This window comes from Mauremys reevesii, linkage group 11 (assembly GCF_016161935.1).
Source record: "Mauremys reevesii isolate NIE-2019 linkage group 11, ASM1616193v1, whole genome shotgun sequence".
NCBI classification, from domain to species: Eukaryota; Metazoa; Chordata; order Testudines; family Geoemydidae; genus Mauremys; species Mauremys reevesii.
Genome location: NC_052633.1, coordinates 35311568 through 35330274, shown reverse-complemented (window position 1 = coordinate 35330274; position 18707 = coordinate 35311568). Strand labels below are relative to the sequence as shown.

Below are 18707 nucleotides of genomic sequence, written 5' to 3'. Positions count from 1 at the left end.
GGGTTTTCGCCTTCCTCTGCAGCATGGGGCACGGGTCGCTTGCTGGAGGATTCTCTGCACCTTGAAGTCTTTTTAAACCATGATTTGAGGATTTCAGTAGCTTAGGCATAGGTTTAGGGGTTTATTATAGGAGTGGGTGGGTGAGATTCTGTGGCCTGTGTTGTGCAGGAGGTCAGACTAGATGATCATAATGGTCCTTTCTGATCTTAAAGTCTATGACTCAAGGGTCTGGAATAGCTACATCCTCAGATTAGAAAGCCCGTTCCTGACTGGGACCTTAACTTGGCCCTCTCCAGACTAATGGGGCCCCCATTTGACCCGCTGGCAACTTGTTCCCTTCTCTACCTGCTGTGGAAAGTAGCCTTCCTGGTCGCTATTACATCCGCAGGGAGAGTGTCTGAGTTAAAGACCCTTACCTCAGACCTACCTTATATGGTTTTCCACAAAGATAAGGTGCAACTCAGACCTCACCCGGCCTTTCTTCCTAAGGTTGTGTCACATTTCCATACTAGCCAAGATATATTCCTGCCTGTTTTTTATCCTAAGCCTTATGCCAGTAGCCGTGAGCAGAGGCTGCACTCTCTGGATGTTCACCAGGCGCTAGTCTTCTACGACGAGCACCTAAGTAGTTCAGGAAGTTGAACCAGTTGTTCACAATGATATCAGACCGGATGAAAGGAACTGTTTTTTGTCTTGAGCTAGGAACAGTCTTGTTTAGATTGAATCCATGTACAATACTAAAAATAATTTGAAAATCTTAAAACATTTAGGGATGGCCTCTGCACAGTTTTTTGCACCAAATTTTACTACATAAATAGAAAAACTGGTAAATAGATGAAAGTTCCTAGAGTTTACTGTGGTAGCTATTTAGTGAAATCAACTATACCAATGTAAATACCTTTATTGATATAATTGCACCCTTACCTAAGGGTTGCACCAACTTAAATAAATCCATTTTCTAATAGTTTTGTTAAATTGCGGCAAAACTGTGTGTAGACAAGCCCTTAGAACTGCATTGAGACATACTAAATTGTCTCTGTCTTCAGTATTGGCAAACTGCAGATATTAAGTCCATTAACATGGATAACTGGTAAATGTACTGATTGTCAAGATTCTGACAGTTGTTGCATTCTGGAAGATCACTGGTTTAAAGTACTGAGCAAAATCAAGAAACCTTCATTAATTTTATAATTTAATATAGTAAATGTTGCAAAAAGCATTTAGCATGCAGTTTCTTCCCTTTTTTGTGGTAGAAAATGCCTTAGGGATATTTTAAAGAAAACAAACACAACTTTGCTAACATGCAAAATATAGGAACAGCATATAGCTAACCTCCCCTTTACCCCCTCTTCTAAGGTCCTTCTCCAATACATGCACGCACAAAATAAGGCCTGCTCCCACTGGTTTTTTTGGGGTGGAGTGAGAAGCATATAAGATTTTCATTACCAGCTTAGTTCACGTTGTTCAATATGAGCTCTCGTGGTCAACAAAATTCTGCAGACCTGAAATTCAATGAAAGGTTTAAAGTTAATTCCTTGCTTGTTTCCAGTGGTGCTCACAATAACCTCTAAGTGTTTGGGTTGAAATGCTTTCTGGTAGGAAAGCAAGATGGTTCTTCAAGTAGATTCAGCTGTGTATTCCACGTAGGTGCATGTGTGCCCAGCATACCAAAGCCACGGAACTTTGCGTAGCAGTACTCATAGTGGTGGCACTCATGCCCTTTGGCCCTAGGTCCTTCCCTGGCTATATAAGGGCCACCGACACCCTTCAGTTCCTTCTCACCGTCCAGAGCTTGGTGTGGTGTTTTCACCTCATGTTTTCAGTCTGCTTTGAGTTTTTCCTGCTTTCCTCTAGATGATAGTACCTTAGGTGTGGTTTAGGGTTAGTTTGAGTAGTTGGCTGTCCTGTGTGATGCCCTCACCATGTTTCAAGCATTGTTCATCGTGTGTGTGTGTGGTGGGGGTGTCATCCCCAACAGTAGTTTCCCACACGAGGTTCTTGTGTCTTGGCGAGAGACACTGTAAGGAACAGAGCTCCATCTGTAAGATGATCAAGAACAGAACTCAAATGGCTACACATTTAGAGCTGAAGCAGCACCTTCTGGAGGCCCATTTCAGCACCAATAACCTCATCTGATCGGCAGTCGTCTTCAGAACCAGTGAAGGATGCCACTCTATGTTTAGACCATGCTGTGTCCCCCAACAGGAAGAAGAATCATTCATTCTCATTCTCTCTGTCTCTCTCTCTCTCCCCCCGCAAGGGAGAGATCCCATAAGACTAATTGTGACCACTCCAGGGCTTGGGCAAGACTCTTCTTCATCTTCTAAGAGTAGAGCTGATGGGCAATGTACTACTTCTGGCATGCATGAGGGAGCAGGTCCATCTAACACAGGGGTGGGCAAACTATGGCCTGCCAGCTGTTTTAATCTGGCCCTCAAACTCCCACTGGGGAGCGGGGTCTGGGGCTTGCCCCATTCTGGTGCTCTGCTCCACATGCTGTCCCTGCCCCAAGGGCCGCCCCCCCCCAGCTCCCATTGGCCAGCAACTGCATCCAATGGGAGCTGCAGGGGTGGCACCTGCAGAAGGGGCAGTGTGCAGCAGTCACCTGGCCACGCCTCCACGTAGAAGCCAGAGTGGGGACATGCCGCTGCATCTGGGAGCCGCTTGAGGTAAACACTTCCTGGAGCCTACACCTCTGAGCCACCCTCCCGTGTCCCAAGCCCATGCCCCAGCCCTGATCCCTCCTCCTGCCCTCCAATCCCCTCGGTCCCAGCCCAGAGCACCCTCTTGTGCTCCAAGCCCCTCGATAGTCTCTGACCACCAGATCCAGGGAGAGTAGCCTTCCCGATAAATGAGCTTCTCTTGGAGCCTGGAAAGGCCCAACCCCTTGGAATACTCACACTTCATTACCTCCCATGGCAAAGTGTGTGGGAAAGCGGTACTTTGTCTCCATGCAGGGTTTTGAGAGTTTCTACTCTCACCTGGACACTAACTCTCTTGTGGTAACTGCAGCAAGTGACCGTGCATGACAGAGAATTTATAAACCTATGCTTAAGGACCGAGAGTCCAAAACAGAGACTTGATAGTGAAGAAGATTTATATCTCCTTTTCCCTGCAGATTTACATTGCAAACCAACAGGCATTGCTCTATAAATATAACTTTAATTGGGCAGCCATGTCTAAGTTTGCAGACAAATTTCCAGATGCCTCCAGGGAAGAGTTTTTAAGGTCTTCATTGCAGAAGGCTGTTTTGGTAACCAAGACTTCATTACAGTCAGCTCTGACTGTGGTGGTTGCTTTGACCAGAATTATGGCATCAGTGGTGACTCTGAGGACCTCATTGCTGCAGAATTCAGGCATTACACTCGATGTGCAGCAGACTATTGAGGATTTACCTTATGGTCGGGTATTGTTTTTGGAAAAGACAAATGAAACCCTGGATTTTTTTAAATGATTCCCAAGCTACTTTGTGTTCTTTGGGGTTTATTTTCTGGCTTTAGAGACACCCCTATAGTAGTCAGCAGCAACAATAGTAATACCGCTCACAGCATTTCTTCAGGCAGTCTCTTGTAAGGCTGCGGCACTACCCCAGAAAGGGGTATAGATCCCAGAGATGAAAGATCTCTGGTTCCAGATTGTAGCCAGCCAGCTCATCCTCCCTCAGCATGCAGCAAGTACCCATCTTAACCTGTGTGTCTAGGGTAATGATCCGATGGTGACCTCTCCATCCCTGTCCCCCCTACAAGTTGGCTCATTTTTACAGTGTCTGGGACTCAATTACATTGGACATTTGGATCCTAAGCACCATCAGATTGGGTTATGTCGTACAGTTCTCTCCATCCCTCCTCCCTCATACCCCTACCCTGTCCCTCTTCAGGGACCCCTTTCACTAGACACTGCTTCTCTAGCAGGTTCAGTCTCTACTGGCTCTGCAGGCTGTAGAGGAAGTTTTCCTGCAGCACTGGGGACAGGGATTCTACTCCCAGTATTTCCTGGTTCCCAAACCCAAGGGTGGAATGAGACCTCACCTCAATTTCCACAACCTCAACAAATGCACCAGATTCATGAGATTTCAGATGGTCACCCTATGAACTGTCCTCCCCTCATGAAATCACATAAGAATGGCCATACTGGGTCAGACCAATGGTCCATCTAGTCCAGTATTCAGCCTTCCAACAGTGGCCAGTACCAGATGTGTCAGAGCTTTGCTGACTGGTTTGCTGCTCTGGACCTTCAGGATATTTATTTCTACATTGCAGTTCTCCCAAGCCACAGGCTTTTTCTCCAGTTTGTTGTGGTGGACTGGCACTATCAATACACCATGCTCCCTCTTAGTCTGTCTTTTGCTCCCTGAGTTTTTAACATGTGCATAACTGTAGTGACAGTGTACCTCAGGAAGAGGGGAATTCATATCTTCTTGTATCCGGATGATTGGTTACTGAGGGGTAGTCCAGAGAAGCAGTCTTCTCTCATGTTCAGTTCACACTATGCTTACTTGACTGCCTGCGTCTTATCCTAAACAGTGGAAAGTCAGCATTGGTCCCAGCTCAAAGAACTGAGTTAATTGGGGCCCTGTAGACTGTACAAGTTTGTGTGTTTCTGCTGACTGACCAATTCCATGCAGTTTGCCACCTATGTTTGGAGCTACAGTCTCAGCCCTCAACCACAGCCTGAGTATGCCTGAGGTTGATAGGCCATATGGCTGCATGCATATAGGTACTCTAATTTGCCAGATTGTGCCTTTGTCCTCTTCAAAAGTGGCTAAAGTTGGTCTATCCTCAGAATCATTATTCCTTGGAAAGACTGGTCCTCCTTCCTCTGCCAGTCCTGGACTACTTAATGGTGGTGGACAGTTTCAGGGCAGTGTGTGCCAGGGTGTTCCCTTTGCTTAGTCCCCACCAACCAGGACTGTTGTCACCAATGCCTCCTTAATAGGTTACAGAGCACACCTGGGCTCAAAAGTTCAAGACCTGTGGTTGGAACTGGAAGCTTCTTTGCATATCAGTATCCTGGAGCTCCATGCCATCTACAATGCCAGGAAGGCCTTTCAGTATCTTATCAGGGACTCAGCAGTGCACATCCTTAATGAAAATACCACTGATGTGTTATGGGAACAGATGGGGCACATGCTCCAATATTCTGTGTCAGGAGGCAATCAAACTTTGGAAGGTTTGCATTGGGGAAAGCATTACCCCTGTGGCCAATCTCTTACCTGGGATCCAGAATCACCTGGCAGATCACCTCAGCAGAAATTTCTCCCCAAATCATGAATGGTCTCTGAAGCCCAGCATCATTTGGTCTATCTTTGTGGAGTGGAGCATTCTAATGATAGACCTGTTTGCCACGAGAGACAAAAGAAGTACTGTCTGTTTTGCTCTGAGGTGTCTCAATCTGGGCTCCCTGACAATGCTTCTCACCTGAGCTGGGAATCAGCACTCTTGTATGCCTTTGCTCCAATTGCAATCATCTGACATGTCATTCTCAAGCTGAAATGGGATTGTGCCACACTCATTCTCTTTGCTTCAATGTGGCCAAGACAGTGTTGGTCCTTTGACCTTCATTGCATTGTTGATTTGTCCTCCCATATCTCTTCCTCTTCACCCTGAGCTCCTGGCTCTGCATCATGGTCAGATTTTGCATCCAGTGCTCAACCCGCCTGCATCTCATAGAGTGAATGAATGCTGCATGGTTGGTTGGAGGAGGAGGAACAATGTTTGGAGGTGGTCTGGCAAATCTTTCTTAATAGTAGAAAGTCCTCCACCAGAGCCGCCTATTTAATCAAATGGAAGTGGTTCTCAATGTGGTCTTTAGCCCAAAGAATTCAACCAGCATTTACTTGTATCCAGAGTGTCGTGGATTATCTGTTACACCTACAGTCTTCTGGTCTTGCACTCAGTTGAGAGTTCACTTGGTGGTCATTTTGGCATTCCATCCGTCTGTCCATCCATGTTTCCGAGCTCCATGGTAGTGAGGCTCTTGAAAAGAGTCACTCTTCTTAACCACTGGTGGAAGAACCGGTTCCCTTGTGGGACCTTAATGCTGTCTTAGTAGTTTTTATGGGACATCCATTTGAGCCTCTGGCAACTTTTCTCCCTTCTGTATCAGAAAATTGCTGCTCTTGTGGCAATAACATGCAACTTACACACACTTCTTGCAGGCTTTGATGGCAAAGCCTCCTTACACATACTTTGGTAAAAAAAGACAAAGTAACCCTGCAGTCGCACCCTAAGTTTTTATCTAAAGTGGTTTCTCAGTTTCATTTGAACCAAATTATGTATCTATTGGTGTTTTTTCTTTAGCCACATTCAACCCCAAATGAGTAGCATCTTCACGTGTTGGATGTCCTGGCAATGTTTGGCTTTTTACCTAGATGGGGTTCAGTCTTCCTGTTCTTCATCTCATCTGTTTTTCATATGCAGAACAAATGAAAGGGCAAGCAGTCTCTTCAGACAGTCTATAGGTGGATAACTTCCAGTATAGTGACAGCATGCAAAGTAGCTCAGACTGCACCTAATAAGTGGGCGTGAGCTCATTCTGCAAGGGCCCTGGCAGTGTTGATTGCATTTTTAAAAGATGTTCCTATATTGGACATTTGTAGGCTGCCACTTGGTCCTATGTACATTCATTTACAAACCACTATGCCATTACTACTGCATCCAGATCAGATGCAGACTTTGGGAAGTATCAGAAGGGTAGTCAGGACCAGACTTCAAAGAGAAACTGCTGAGCTTCAGTTCATTTGCAAATTTGACACCATCAGCTCAGGATTAAACAAAGACACCGAATGGCTAGCCAACTACAAAAGCAGTTTCTCCTCCCTTGGTGTTCACACCTCAACTGCTAGAAGAGGGCCTCATCCTCCCTGATTGAACTAATCTCGTTATTTCTAGACTGATTCTTGCCTGAATATTTATACCTGTCTCTGGAAATTTCCACTACATGCATCTGATGAAATGTGTATTCACCCACAAAAGCTTATGCTCCAGTACATCTGTTAGTCTATAAGGTGCCATGGGACTCTGTCGCTTTTTACAAACTTTGGGAAGGCAATCCTGCAGTCCTTGCTTAAATAGACTCTGAATTCCACCTCCTGCGAGAGTACAGCTTGGGTCACCTACATGGAATACAGGGCTATATTCTAACTACTGTTCTTAAAGATGCAATACAGATATGTATTCCACAACCCATCCTCCATCCCCTCTGCCTCAGAGCCGATAGCTCTTGACGTTTAATGCAAAGAAAGTGAGGCCTGGTCTACACTACGCGTTTAAACTGGTTTTAGGAGCATTAAACCGATTTAACGCCACACCCGTCCACACTAAGAGGCACTTTATATCGATATAAAGGGTTCTTGAAATCGATTTCTGTACTCCTCCCTAACGAGAGGAGTAGCGCTAATATCGGTATTACCATATCGGATTAGGTTTAGTGTGGCCGCAAATCGACGGTATTGGCCTCCAGGCGGTATCCCACAGTGCACCACTGACCGCTCTGGACAGGAATCTGAACTCGGATGCAGTGGCCAGGTAGACAGGAAAAGCCCCGCGAACTTTTGAATTTCATTTCCTGTTTGCCCAGCGTGGAGCTCCGATCAGCACGGGTGGCGATGCAGTCCGAAATCAAAATCCAAAAAGAGCTCCAGCATGGACCGTACGGCTGTGATCGCTGTATGGGCAGGCAAATCTGTTCTATCAGAGCTCCGTTACAGAAGACGAAAGTCCAAAGCATTTTAAAAAAATCTCCAGACAGACGCCATAGCAGGGACTCAGCACGCTGCTGCATGACAAGCGTAACGGAAAGCCAAAGAATCAAATAGACACTCATGGAGGGAGGGGGGACTGAGGACTCAAGGTATCCCACAATTCCTGCAGTCTCCGAAAAGCATTTGCATTCTTGGCTGAGCTCCCAATGCCTGTAGGGTCAAACACATTGTCTGTGGTGGTTCAGGGCATAGCTCGTCAATGTACCCCCACCCCCGGAAGGAAAAGGGAAAAAATCATCTCTTGACTCTTTTAAATGTCACCCTATGTGTACTGAATGCTGCTGGTAGACGCGATGCTGCGGCACTGAACTGTAGCATTCTCGCCCCCCCCCCCTTGGTGGGTGATGGTACACTATGGTAGATATCTGTTGTCATCATCAGCCTTGTGGCAGATGGTGTAGTGCAATACGACTGGTATCCATCCTCGTCATCATCCCATAAGTACTCCTGACTGGCCTCCCGGTCATTCCCAGTAGACGGTACAGAATGGCTGGTAACCGTCTTCATCATAGCAACTGGGGGCTGAGCTCCATCAGCCCCCACCCTTCATGTGTAAAGAAAAGATTCTGTACTGCCTGGACTATCATAGCAGCTGGAGGCTGCCTTCCCCTCATTTTATTTCACTAACAAGTCACTGTTTCTTATTCCTGCGTTCTTTATTACTTCAGCACACAAACGGGGGGACACTGCAACGGTAGCCCAGGAAGGCTGGGGGAGGAGGGAAGCAACTGGTGGGGTTGTTGCAGGAGCACCCCCTGTGAATGGCATGCAGCTCATCATTCCTGCGGGATCTGACACGGAGCGGGTGTGCTCTCTGGTTCTCTGATACACTGGATCTCTAGTACACTTGCCCCATATTATAGGCAGGACTGATTCTATTTTTAGATACCCTAAAGGAGGGATTGACTCGGGGAGTCATTCCCATTTTTGTCTTTTGCGCCCCCGGCTGATCTCACCCAGGGGCACCTATGACAGCAGCAGAAGATATAGTGCAATACAACTGGTAACCATCACCTCATTGCCAATTTACAATGGCATGGTAGACGGTACAGAACAGCTGCTAACCATCTCTGCTGTCATGCAAAAGCAAATGAATGCTGCTGTGTAGCGCTGCTGAATCGCCTCTGTCTGCGGCATCTAGTACACATACAGTGACAAAAGGCAAAACAGGCTCCATGGTTGCCACGCTATGGCGTCTGCCAGGGAAAAAGGGCGCAAAATGATTGTCTGCCGTTGCTTTCCTGGAGGAAGGAATGACTGACGACATTTACCCAGAACCACCCGCGACAATGATTTTTGCCCCATCAGGCACTGGGCTCTCAACCCAGAATTCCAAGGGGCGGGGGAGACTGCGGGAACTATGGGATAGCTACAGAATAGCTACCCACAGTACAATGCTCCAGAAATCGACGCTAGCCTCGGACCGTGGACTCACACCACCGAATTAATGTGCTTAGTGTGGCCGCGTGCACTCGATTTTATACAATCTGTTTTACTAAACCGGTTTATGTAAATTCGGAATAATCCCGTAGTGTAGACGTACCCTGAGAGGGAGCAGGGCAGTGTTGCCCTTATATAGCTAGTGGAGGGGTTAGGGCCACATGGCATGAGTACTGCTAGACAAAATTCTCTGGCTTCAGTGCACTGGGTGCATACACCCCTATGTGGAAAACATGTTTGCATCACCTCTCGAAGAACAACAGTTACCATATAGGTAAATAAGGTTTTTTTGTTTTTTTTCCTTTCCTTTCCTTAAAACATCTTATAAAGATGTTGAGCCAGGTGCTAGCTTGAGTTGATACTCTAAGGATTCACAAAACGCTGTGGTCAGGAGAAGTAGTATACGGCAGAAACTATTCTCCCTGAATTTGTCCCTTTTAAACTAGTATACAGTGTGTCTTCACATGTCCTCTATAGCCACAGCTACTGAAAAACATTCCATAGCAAAGCTCAAGCATCAAGAGTATAACCATTTTTTTAAGACTAGAAAAGCTCAGCCCTATACACGTCCCTGCCAGTGCAGATTAGTTCCATTTGGAATTATGTCTGCAGAGGTCTCTGTTTAGAGCACAGGACATTACCTTAAAATAATGCTGGATTTCTCTGGGCTATGTTAATGTATGCCTGTTTGCTTATAGCAGCAAAGAGTCCTGTCGCACCTTATAGACTAACATGCTCCAGTAGAGCTCATGCTCTATTGGAGCATGAGCTTTCGTGGGTGAATACCCACTTCGTCAGATGACATGCATCCGACGAAGTGGGTATTCACCCACGAAAGCTCATGCTCCAGTAGAGCATGAGCTCTACTGGAGCATGTTAGTCTATAAGGTGCCACAGGATTCTTTGCTGCCTTTACAGTTCCAGACTAACACAGCTACCCCTTTGATACTTGTTTGTTTATAAACACAATTAAACCTAGAGCCAGATTTTGGCCAGATGCTGAAGAGCTGATGTACTTTAAAACTGCGATGTTTGAATTTGTCAAATCTACACGTTAAGTTAATATCTATCCTTGCAGTGAATATATGCTGAAGATAAAGGAAATAGAAATAGGGTACTAACGCCTTTTTATATTTGCTAGGTTTTTATATGAAAACATGACTCTCATAATTTAAACCACTTGAGCACAATTTTATTTACAAATTATTTTTTTTCTTTTTTAGAGGTGTGCTCCTGCATCAATTCGCCTTGTGGACAATGCACAATTTCAGTTTGGTAAGTTCACAAATATTGTGTCCAAAATTAGTATTTATATTCTATTTCTAGAGTGCCTTGTCTTAAGTGAGAGATCCAGGCTTAAAATCCAGACTGCTTGTCTGTGTTTTATTTCTAGTTTGAATCTTTTTGCCTTTTTGGAAACATGATTGTTAGGAGTAGGAAGAGTAGCCTACTATTGCTGTCAAATAGAGTTTATCCTTTGTCTTAAGCAGTAGAAGTCTATGCTTTGGTGCTAAAAGTCCTAGGTTAAAATCTTGTTGATGACTTCTTTTGGGAGTTCTTATAGAAATGCATTAGTTTGTGTTTTGAAAATAATTCCTTCAAAATTTCTTATAGCTACTGTAGCTAGTGGACAACTTTAGAGTGCAGTGCTTGTTAACACTAAGAGTCCATAAATCTTATTGACTAATGAAGTGAACAAGGTGCATATTCTATGCAGTATATCAACATGTGCTTTTATTTTATGGTGACCGATACTCTTTGGAAGTAAAGGGGCAATGCGTACAAAAGTGAGATTGATAATATTGTCTAGAGATGGATATAGTGCAGAGAAGCAGCATCCTCCATGAACTTCTGCCACTGCATCTCAATCCTGATTGTGTAATGGACTTAGGGCAGGTCTATACTACAGGGTTAAGTTGACCTAAGTTATGCAACTCCAGCTATGTTGTTCACGTAGCTGGAGTCGACGTAGGTTAGGTCAACTTTTTGCGGTGTTTACGAGTTTCTCCCATTTTATCTTATGCGTCTCGTTCCGGTGGAGTACCGGAGTCGACAGGAGAGCAATCTGACGTTGCTTTAGCAGGTCTTCACTAGATCCGCTAAATCGACCCTAACGGTGGATCGATTGCCTCAGCGTCGATTCATGGTAAGTGTAGACATGCCCGCAGTATTAAAGGGACACTTCTCAATGGTATTTTGTAGGCGTCTGATATGTAAAACATGCTATTTGGATTACATATTCAAATGATTTGGGGTCCAGTTCTTCCCTGTGGTATGCATTGGGTAATGGGAGTTGTGTGTGTGAATCTTAAGGTAAAACTTGGCTTTATTTTAGCACATTTTGATTTTTAAAAAAAATCTTCAAAACTGATGTGGAATCCCGTTTTGAATATATCATAGAATCATGAGACTGGAAGGGACCTTGGGAGGTCATCTAGTCCAGTCCCCTGCACTCATGGCAGGACTAAGTATAATCTAGAGTAGACCATCCCTGACGGGTGTTTTGTCTAACCTGCTCTGAAAAATCTCTGATGCAGGAGATTCCACAACCTCCCTAGGCACTTATTCCAGCACGTAACCACCCTGACAGTTTTTCTTAATGGCCGACCTAAACCTCCCTTGCTGCAATTTAAGCCCATTGCTTCTTGTTCTATCCTCAGAGGTTAAGAACAACAATTCTCCCTCCTTGTAACAACCTTTTATGTACTTGAAAACTGTTCTCATGTCCACTCTGTCTTCTCTTTTCCAGACTAAACAAACCCAATTTTTTCAATCTTTCCTCATAGGTCATGTTTTCTAGACCTTTAATCATTTTTGTTGCTCTTCTCTGGACTCTCTCCAGTTTGCTTACATCATTTCCTGAAATGTGGCGCCCAGAAGCTACATAAGCTAACTGTTATACTCCACAGGCAAGAAACATTAAAGTGTCAGTATAGGATTGGTCCTGTTGCGCCAAAAAAAAAAAAAGGATAATAACATAAGTTTTTAAATTTGGGGTGTAAATAAATGATAGGCAGCATTAGTTTAAGATTAAGGAAAAGATCATCATTACTGTTACTTGGCCCACTAAGCTTTCAACAGCACTTTCCTAGTAAGTTATGCGCTAAGGAATATAGTTGTAATTCAGTGTATATGGACATGTGTACATAACTATAGTCCGTTTTAATCATATATAAATCTATAGGCATTGGTATGCAAATCTACTCTAGAAGGCTATTTCCAGTTAAAATAAAAGCATATGCATTGCTTGTGGAATTGTGTATGCATTGTGTGCTGAGGAACTGAAAATGCGTGAATGCATTGTGACTTGTGTGCTAGACTTGGGTGTTAAATAATCTTCAGTTACTGTCCTTTTTGTAGCTAACCCATATTTTTACCTTTTTCAAAATGGAATTTTTGTAATGTATTCTGATTGAGGGCTATACCTGAATGCAGTACAGAAAATTAAACAGTTATAGAATAAACCAGCCCCCCTTGCTTACTGGGATATCTTTCAGGGAGCACATTACACTTGGTACTATTTGTTTATGGATGTGAATCAATGCAATGTGATTCACCTATGAAGACTTATGGTTTAGATGCTGACTACCTGAGATTTATCAATGAAGTGATAGCATGACAGTTGCCTTCAGGAGAGGTCTCAGGCTATTGGTCTCCTGATTTAAACTGGAGGATGCTGATGGCAGCATGCTTTTAGTGAGGGACTTCAGTCCTGGAAGTCACTTACCCTTTGGTCCAACAAAGTCAGGGGGTGTGGAACTTCAGGGTATGTAGCAGGGTCTGCATGTCCCCTCCAGGTTTTTGAGGAAGTGCTTTGAGGGGTACATGAAGTTGGGGAATAGTAATGAATAGTCCCAGTAACAGGAATGAGTGGGGGGATGCATAGTTCTTAAGGACTTAGATCTTTGATATCTTCTGTATTCTATTATACTGAACATGTACCTAGAACAAAGAACAGATGCATTTTTAAAATTTGAAATTGAAAGTTTAGATTTAAAATTTACTAACATCGTTGAAATTATTTGAAAACTGGTCCTCCACTTAGTGGCTTAGACCTGAGTTTAGGGTTGTTTCACTTATTCTAATTAACTTCACAAGTACTTTAAACAGCTCTCCCCACTGTTTTAAGTGTTTGAGATAGTTAATGGCTTCCAGAAAAACATAAACCCTGAACCTATTTCTTAAGCACAGAAAACATCTTCCAGTTTCTTTTAAAGGTTGTGGTTGCATAAATTATTGTCCTTTATTGCCTTAACTGATGCAGCCTTTTTATGTATGTCAATTTTCCATGCACATTTGTCATTATTCAAATGTGTATATAGAGGTGTACTTTTTGCAACTTGTTCTTATCTTAATATGCAAAGGAGAGTTGCTCTTTTTAGTGAAGAGGAAAGAAGGCTAATGAATTACTGAGGTTCATATCTTTTTTATTCAGGAGAAAATACTTTGAAGTATTTTACAAGGAAGTATTTGGAAATACCATGTAAACAGTGCATAACTTTTTTATGAATTGGGCTTACAGCATGTAAGCCAGATGTAAGGCTATTAAAATAAAGCAGTGATGGGAATTCAGACATTGCTAGTAACTGAAAAACATTGCTACTGTTTTCTACTGTTTAGGAAAACAGTAGAAAACACAGTAAAAGGCTTTCATCTCAATTCAACCCAGTCCTGAGGCATAGATGTTAATTTAACAGACTCCAAGATGCCATGTATGTTTTCTGGTACCTTTTAGTTCTGTGTGTGTGATTAAGGAAGCAATTACTAGTTTTATGTAGAAGTCTGCACAAGTGATATAACCAAGAAGGGGAAAACTCTATACACTTCATTTTTGGATATCTGTTTCAATGATTTGGCATAATTTAAAAAAATAAATAAAACCAGCAACCATTAATTTCTAGTCCATTAAAAAAATGGAGTGTGGTTTAAACTTTCTGTTTGCCATATACTTGTGATGACCTGAACTAAGATTAATCAGAATTACATGTCTGAATGAAGATATGGTAATAGGATACATTTCTACACGCTATTCCCCACATATTCCTTTTGAATAACAATTAATGGAAAAAAAATTCTCTGAAATCTCAAAGGAGATTTCTTCATTATTAAATTTTAAGTTACAAAAAATAAAATGTTCAGAGTCCTTTGTCAGAGCTTTACCAATAAATCCCTTATCGGAGTTCTTCGTTACGTGGTGAAATAAGATCAGATTTATGAAAATCTTGCTGCTGTTATTGCCTTGTTAATGTACTTTCTTCTTTTTCCACCCCCAAAGGGCATGCTCTTAAACCACAGGTTGCTTCAATTTTTACATCATTTTTGGATGGGCTGAAAAAATTCTACATCACAAAGGTATTTAATATTAATTTTAATGCTATTTAGCAGTTTAGGATTCAGAAAGTTTCTAGTACATTGTCTCATGAATTGAGGTGCTCTTGAAATGTAAGAAGTGTAACAGTGCAGAAATTTCGCATAATGGTTCATCCAAGGAAATGGGGGGATAGCTTGTTTCGCTATTAAGATTCCTATTGTGAATGCTAGACTGCAGCAAATTAAACTAATTGACTTTTTCTGTGCAATAATACTAATTTTAAAAGTATAAAAACTAAATACTTGCACTACATGTTCAGATTTATACAAACATTAACTAGTCCTCGTAGCTCCCATGTGAAATAGGTATGATCTTTCTACTACTCCCAGTGTAATGTGGGATAAGATGCATAGATTCATGGATTCCAAGGCCAGAAGGGACCATTGTGATCATCTAGTCTGACGTACTTTATCACATAGTCCGTAGAACTTCCCCAAAATAATTCCCAGAGCATATCTTTTAGAAAAACATACAGGCTTGATTTAGAAATTGTCAGTTATGGGGAATCCACCATGACCCTTTTATAAGTTGTCACAATGGTTAATTATAGAATCATAGAAATGTAGGACTAGAAGGAACCTCAGTAGGTCATCTAATCCAGTCCCTGCCCTGAGGCAGAACTAAGTCTGACAGGTGTTTTGTCTAACTTATTCTTAAAAACTTCTGACAGAGATTCCACAAACTCCCTAGGCAATTTTCCTGTACGTAACTACTTAGTTAGGAAGCTTTTCCTAATGTCTAACCTAAATCTCCCTTGCCACAATTTAAGCGCTTTACTACTTGTCCTGACCTCAGTAGTTTAGGAAAACAATTTATCATGCCCCTCTTTATAACAACCTTTCAGGAACTTGAAGACTGTTATGTCCCCACTCAGTCTTCTCTTCTCTGGAATAAACAGACCAATTTTTTAAATCTTTCTTCATAGGTTGTGTTTTCTAGACCTTTAATAATTTTTGTTGCTCTCGTCTGGACTTTCTCGTTTGTCCACATCATTCTTGAAGTGTGATGTCCAGAACTAGACAAACTACTCCAGTTGAGGCCTTATCAGTGCTGAGTAGTGCTTCTCATGTCTTGCTCACAACACTCCTGCTAATACATCCCAGAATGATGTTTGCTTTATTTGCAACAGTATTACATTGTTGACTTGTATTTAGTTTGTGATCTTCTATAACACCCCCATCCTTTTCTGCAGTACTCCTTCGTTGGCAGTCATTTCCCATTTTCTATTTGTGCTATTGATTATTCCTTCCTAAGTGTAGTACTTTACATTTTGTCCTTATTGAATTTCATGCTATTTATTTCAGACCATGTCTCCAGTTTGTCAAAATCATTTTGAATTCTAGTCCTGTTCTCCAAAACACTTGCAACCCCTCCCAGCTTGCTATTGTCTGCAAACTTTATAAGTGTACTCTGTATGTCATTATCTAAATCATTGATGAAGATATTGAACAGAACCGGACCCAGAACTGATCCCTGCAGAACCCCACTCATTTTGCCCTTCCAGCATGACTGTGAACTACTGATAACTACTCTCTGGGAATGGTTTTCCAACCAGTTATTCACCCACCTTATAGGAGCTCCATCTAGGTTGCATTTCCCTAGTTTGTTTATGAGAAGATCACGCGAGACAGTATCAAAAGCTTTACTAAAGTCGAGATATACCATGTCTACCGCTTCTCCCCCCCTCCCCCATGCACAAGGCTTGTTACTCTGTCAAAGAAAGCTATCAGGTTGGTTTGACATGATTTATTCTTGACAAATCCATGCTGACTATTACTGATCATGTTGTTATCCTCTAGATTTTGCACATTGATTGCATAATTTTCTCCATTATCTTTTTCCAGATGTAAAAGTTAAGCTGACTGGTCTGTAATTCTCTGGATTGTCCTTATTTCCCCTTTTGTAGATTGGCACTATATTTGCCCTTTTCCAGTCTTCTGGAATCTCTCCCATCTTCTGACTTTTCAGAGATAATTGCTAATGGCTCAGATATCTCCTCAATCAGCTCCTTGAGTATTCTAGAATGCATTTCATCTGGCCCTGGTGACTTGAAGACATCTAACTTGTCTAAGTAATTTTTAACTTATTTCCCTATTTTAGCCTCTGATCCTACCTCATTTTCACTGGCATTGACTGTTAGACGTCCAATCACCACCAACCTTCTTGGTGAAAACCAAAACCAAGAAGTCATTAAGCACCTCTGCCATTTCCACATTTTCTGTTATCCCCCTCTTCTTCCCCCCTCACCTCCCCACCGAGTAACAGGCCTACCCTGTCTTTGGTCGTCTTCTTCCTTCTAATATATTTGTAGAATGTTTTCTTGTTACCCTTTGTCTCTAGCTAGTTTGATCTTGTTTTGTGCTTTTGCCTTTCTAATTTTGTCCCTACATACTTGTGGGACTTGTATTCATCTTTTTGTAATTTGACCTAGTTTCTACTTTTTGTAGACTTTTGTATTTCACAACATTGAAGTTCTCCCGGTTAAGCCAGTGTGGTCTCTTGCCATCCTTCCGATCTTTCCTACGCAGTGGGATAGTTTCTTCTTGCCCTTAATAATGTGTCTGAAAAATTGCCAACTGTCTTCAATTCTTTTTCCCCTTAGACTTGCTTCCCATTGGATCTTACCTACCAACTCCCTGAGTTTGCTAAAGTCTGCCTTCTTGAAATCCATTGGCTTTATTTTGCTGTTCTCCCTCCTACCATTCCTTAAAATCATGAACTCTACCATTTCATGATCACTTTCACCCAAAAAGTAGGTGCCTTCCACTTTCAAAAATCTCACCCAGTTCCTTCCTATTTGTCAAAATCAAATCTAGAACAGCCTGTCCCCTAGTAGCTTTCTCTCTTTTGAAATAAAAAATTGTCTCCAATACATTCTAAGAACTTGTTGGATTTGTTGTGCCCCGCTGTGTTATTTTCCCAACAGATGTCTGGGTAGTTGAAGTCCCCCATTACCTACCACCAAGTCCTGTGCTTTGGATGATTATTGTTTTTTTTTTTTTTAAAAAAAGCCTCATCCACCTCTTCTTCCTGGTTAGGTGGTCTGTAGTAGACTCCTACCATGACATCATCCTTGTTTTTATCCCTTTTATCTTTGCCCAGAGACTTTCAACAAGGCTGTCTCCTATTTCCATCTGAACCTCAGTCCAAGTGTATACATTTTTAATATATAAGACGACACCTCCTTTTTTTCCTTGCCTGTCCTTCCTGAGAGAGCTATACCCTTTTATAGCAATATTCCAGTCATGCATATTATCCCACCAAGTTTCTGTGATGCCAACTATGTCGTTTATTTACTAGCATTTCGAGTTCTTCCTGCTTATTCCCCATACTTCTTGCATTAGTATACATCTGTCACAAACGTCTGTTTCCTATCTATATAACTGGAATAATAACTTGCATGATAGCTATGTTGTGAAAATAAATTAATGTTTGTGACCCATTCAGATGCTACAGTGAGCACCATAGAAAAGTCCATAAGGAAATTAGTAATCCTGTATCCAGAGAAGGGTTTGATTAGTGTGAAGTAAATAAGGCCACACATTGAACGATTAGCATAAAACAAAATATTGAATAGGCACTTATTCAGTGAGCACTGTTCATTTTTTGCAGTGAACAAGACAATGTGCTGTGGAAAAAATAGTAATGATCATGTAATTAGTGTATCCTAATGCAAGCATATGAGAGCTCAATTAAAGCTTCACAGGTAGCTTTAGTTCTGGCATTTGCAAACTTTTGGATGCCTTTCTTTACTACTTAGAACTGGATAACATTATTAATGTAGTTTTTGTATGTAATAATGTGTTTTTATGCATCATTTATGTGCATACTTAAGCTAATGTCCATTATTAATTTGTGTTTTTATCAGTTCTGCCCTGACAGTAAAATTATTCTTTTCATTCCCCTTTTATTTCTGTTTGTGTGCTTAGCTCTCTCCCCTTATACGACACGCTTCTTAGTCGGTACCCATTTCTTTCACACTTTCCACTTGGACAATAGGAAGGGCCTCTGCAACCGCCTCCTATTTTATATTCTTCCTCACTTCCTTTCCTAAAATTTTCTACTTGGTGAAAGCTTTCTGGAGCCAATGAATACTCTTTCAGTGATTATTAAAGAGCAATATACAAGCCTGTC

The 18707-nt window shown here is 42.1% G+C and overlaps 1 protein-coding gene across 1 annotated transcript in view; it reads left to right on the top strand.

Moving 5' to 3' along the window:
* AGPS (alkylglycerone phosphate synthase) overlaps positions 1-18707 on the top strand; it is a 132474-nt gene that overhangs the window by 58474 nt on the left and 55293 nt on the right. Inside the window, exons 12-13 of the mRNA XM_039494569.1 lie at positions 10426-10477; positions 14478-14554. Of these exons, the coding sequence (XP_039350503.1) occupies positions 10426-10477; positions 14478-14554 (129 nt within the window). The remainder of the gene's footprint in view (positions 1-10425; positions 10478-14477; positions 14555-18707) is intronic.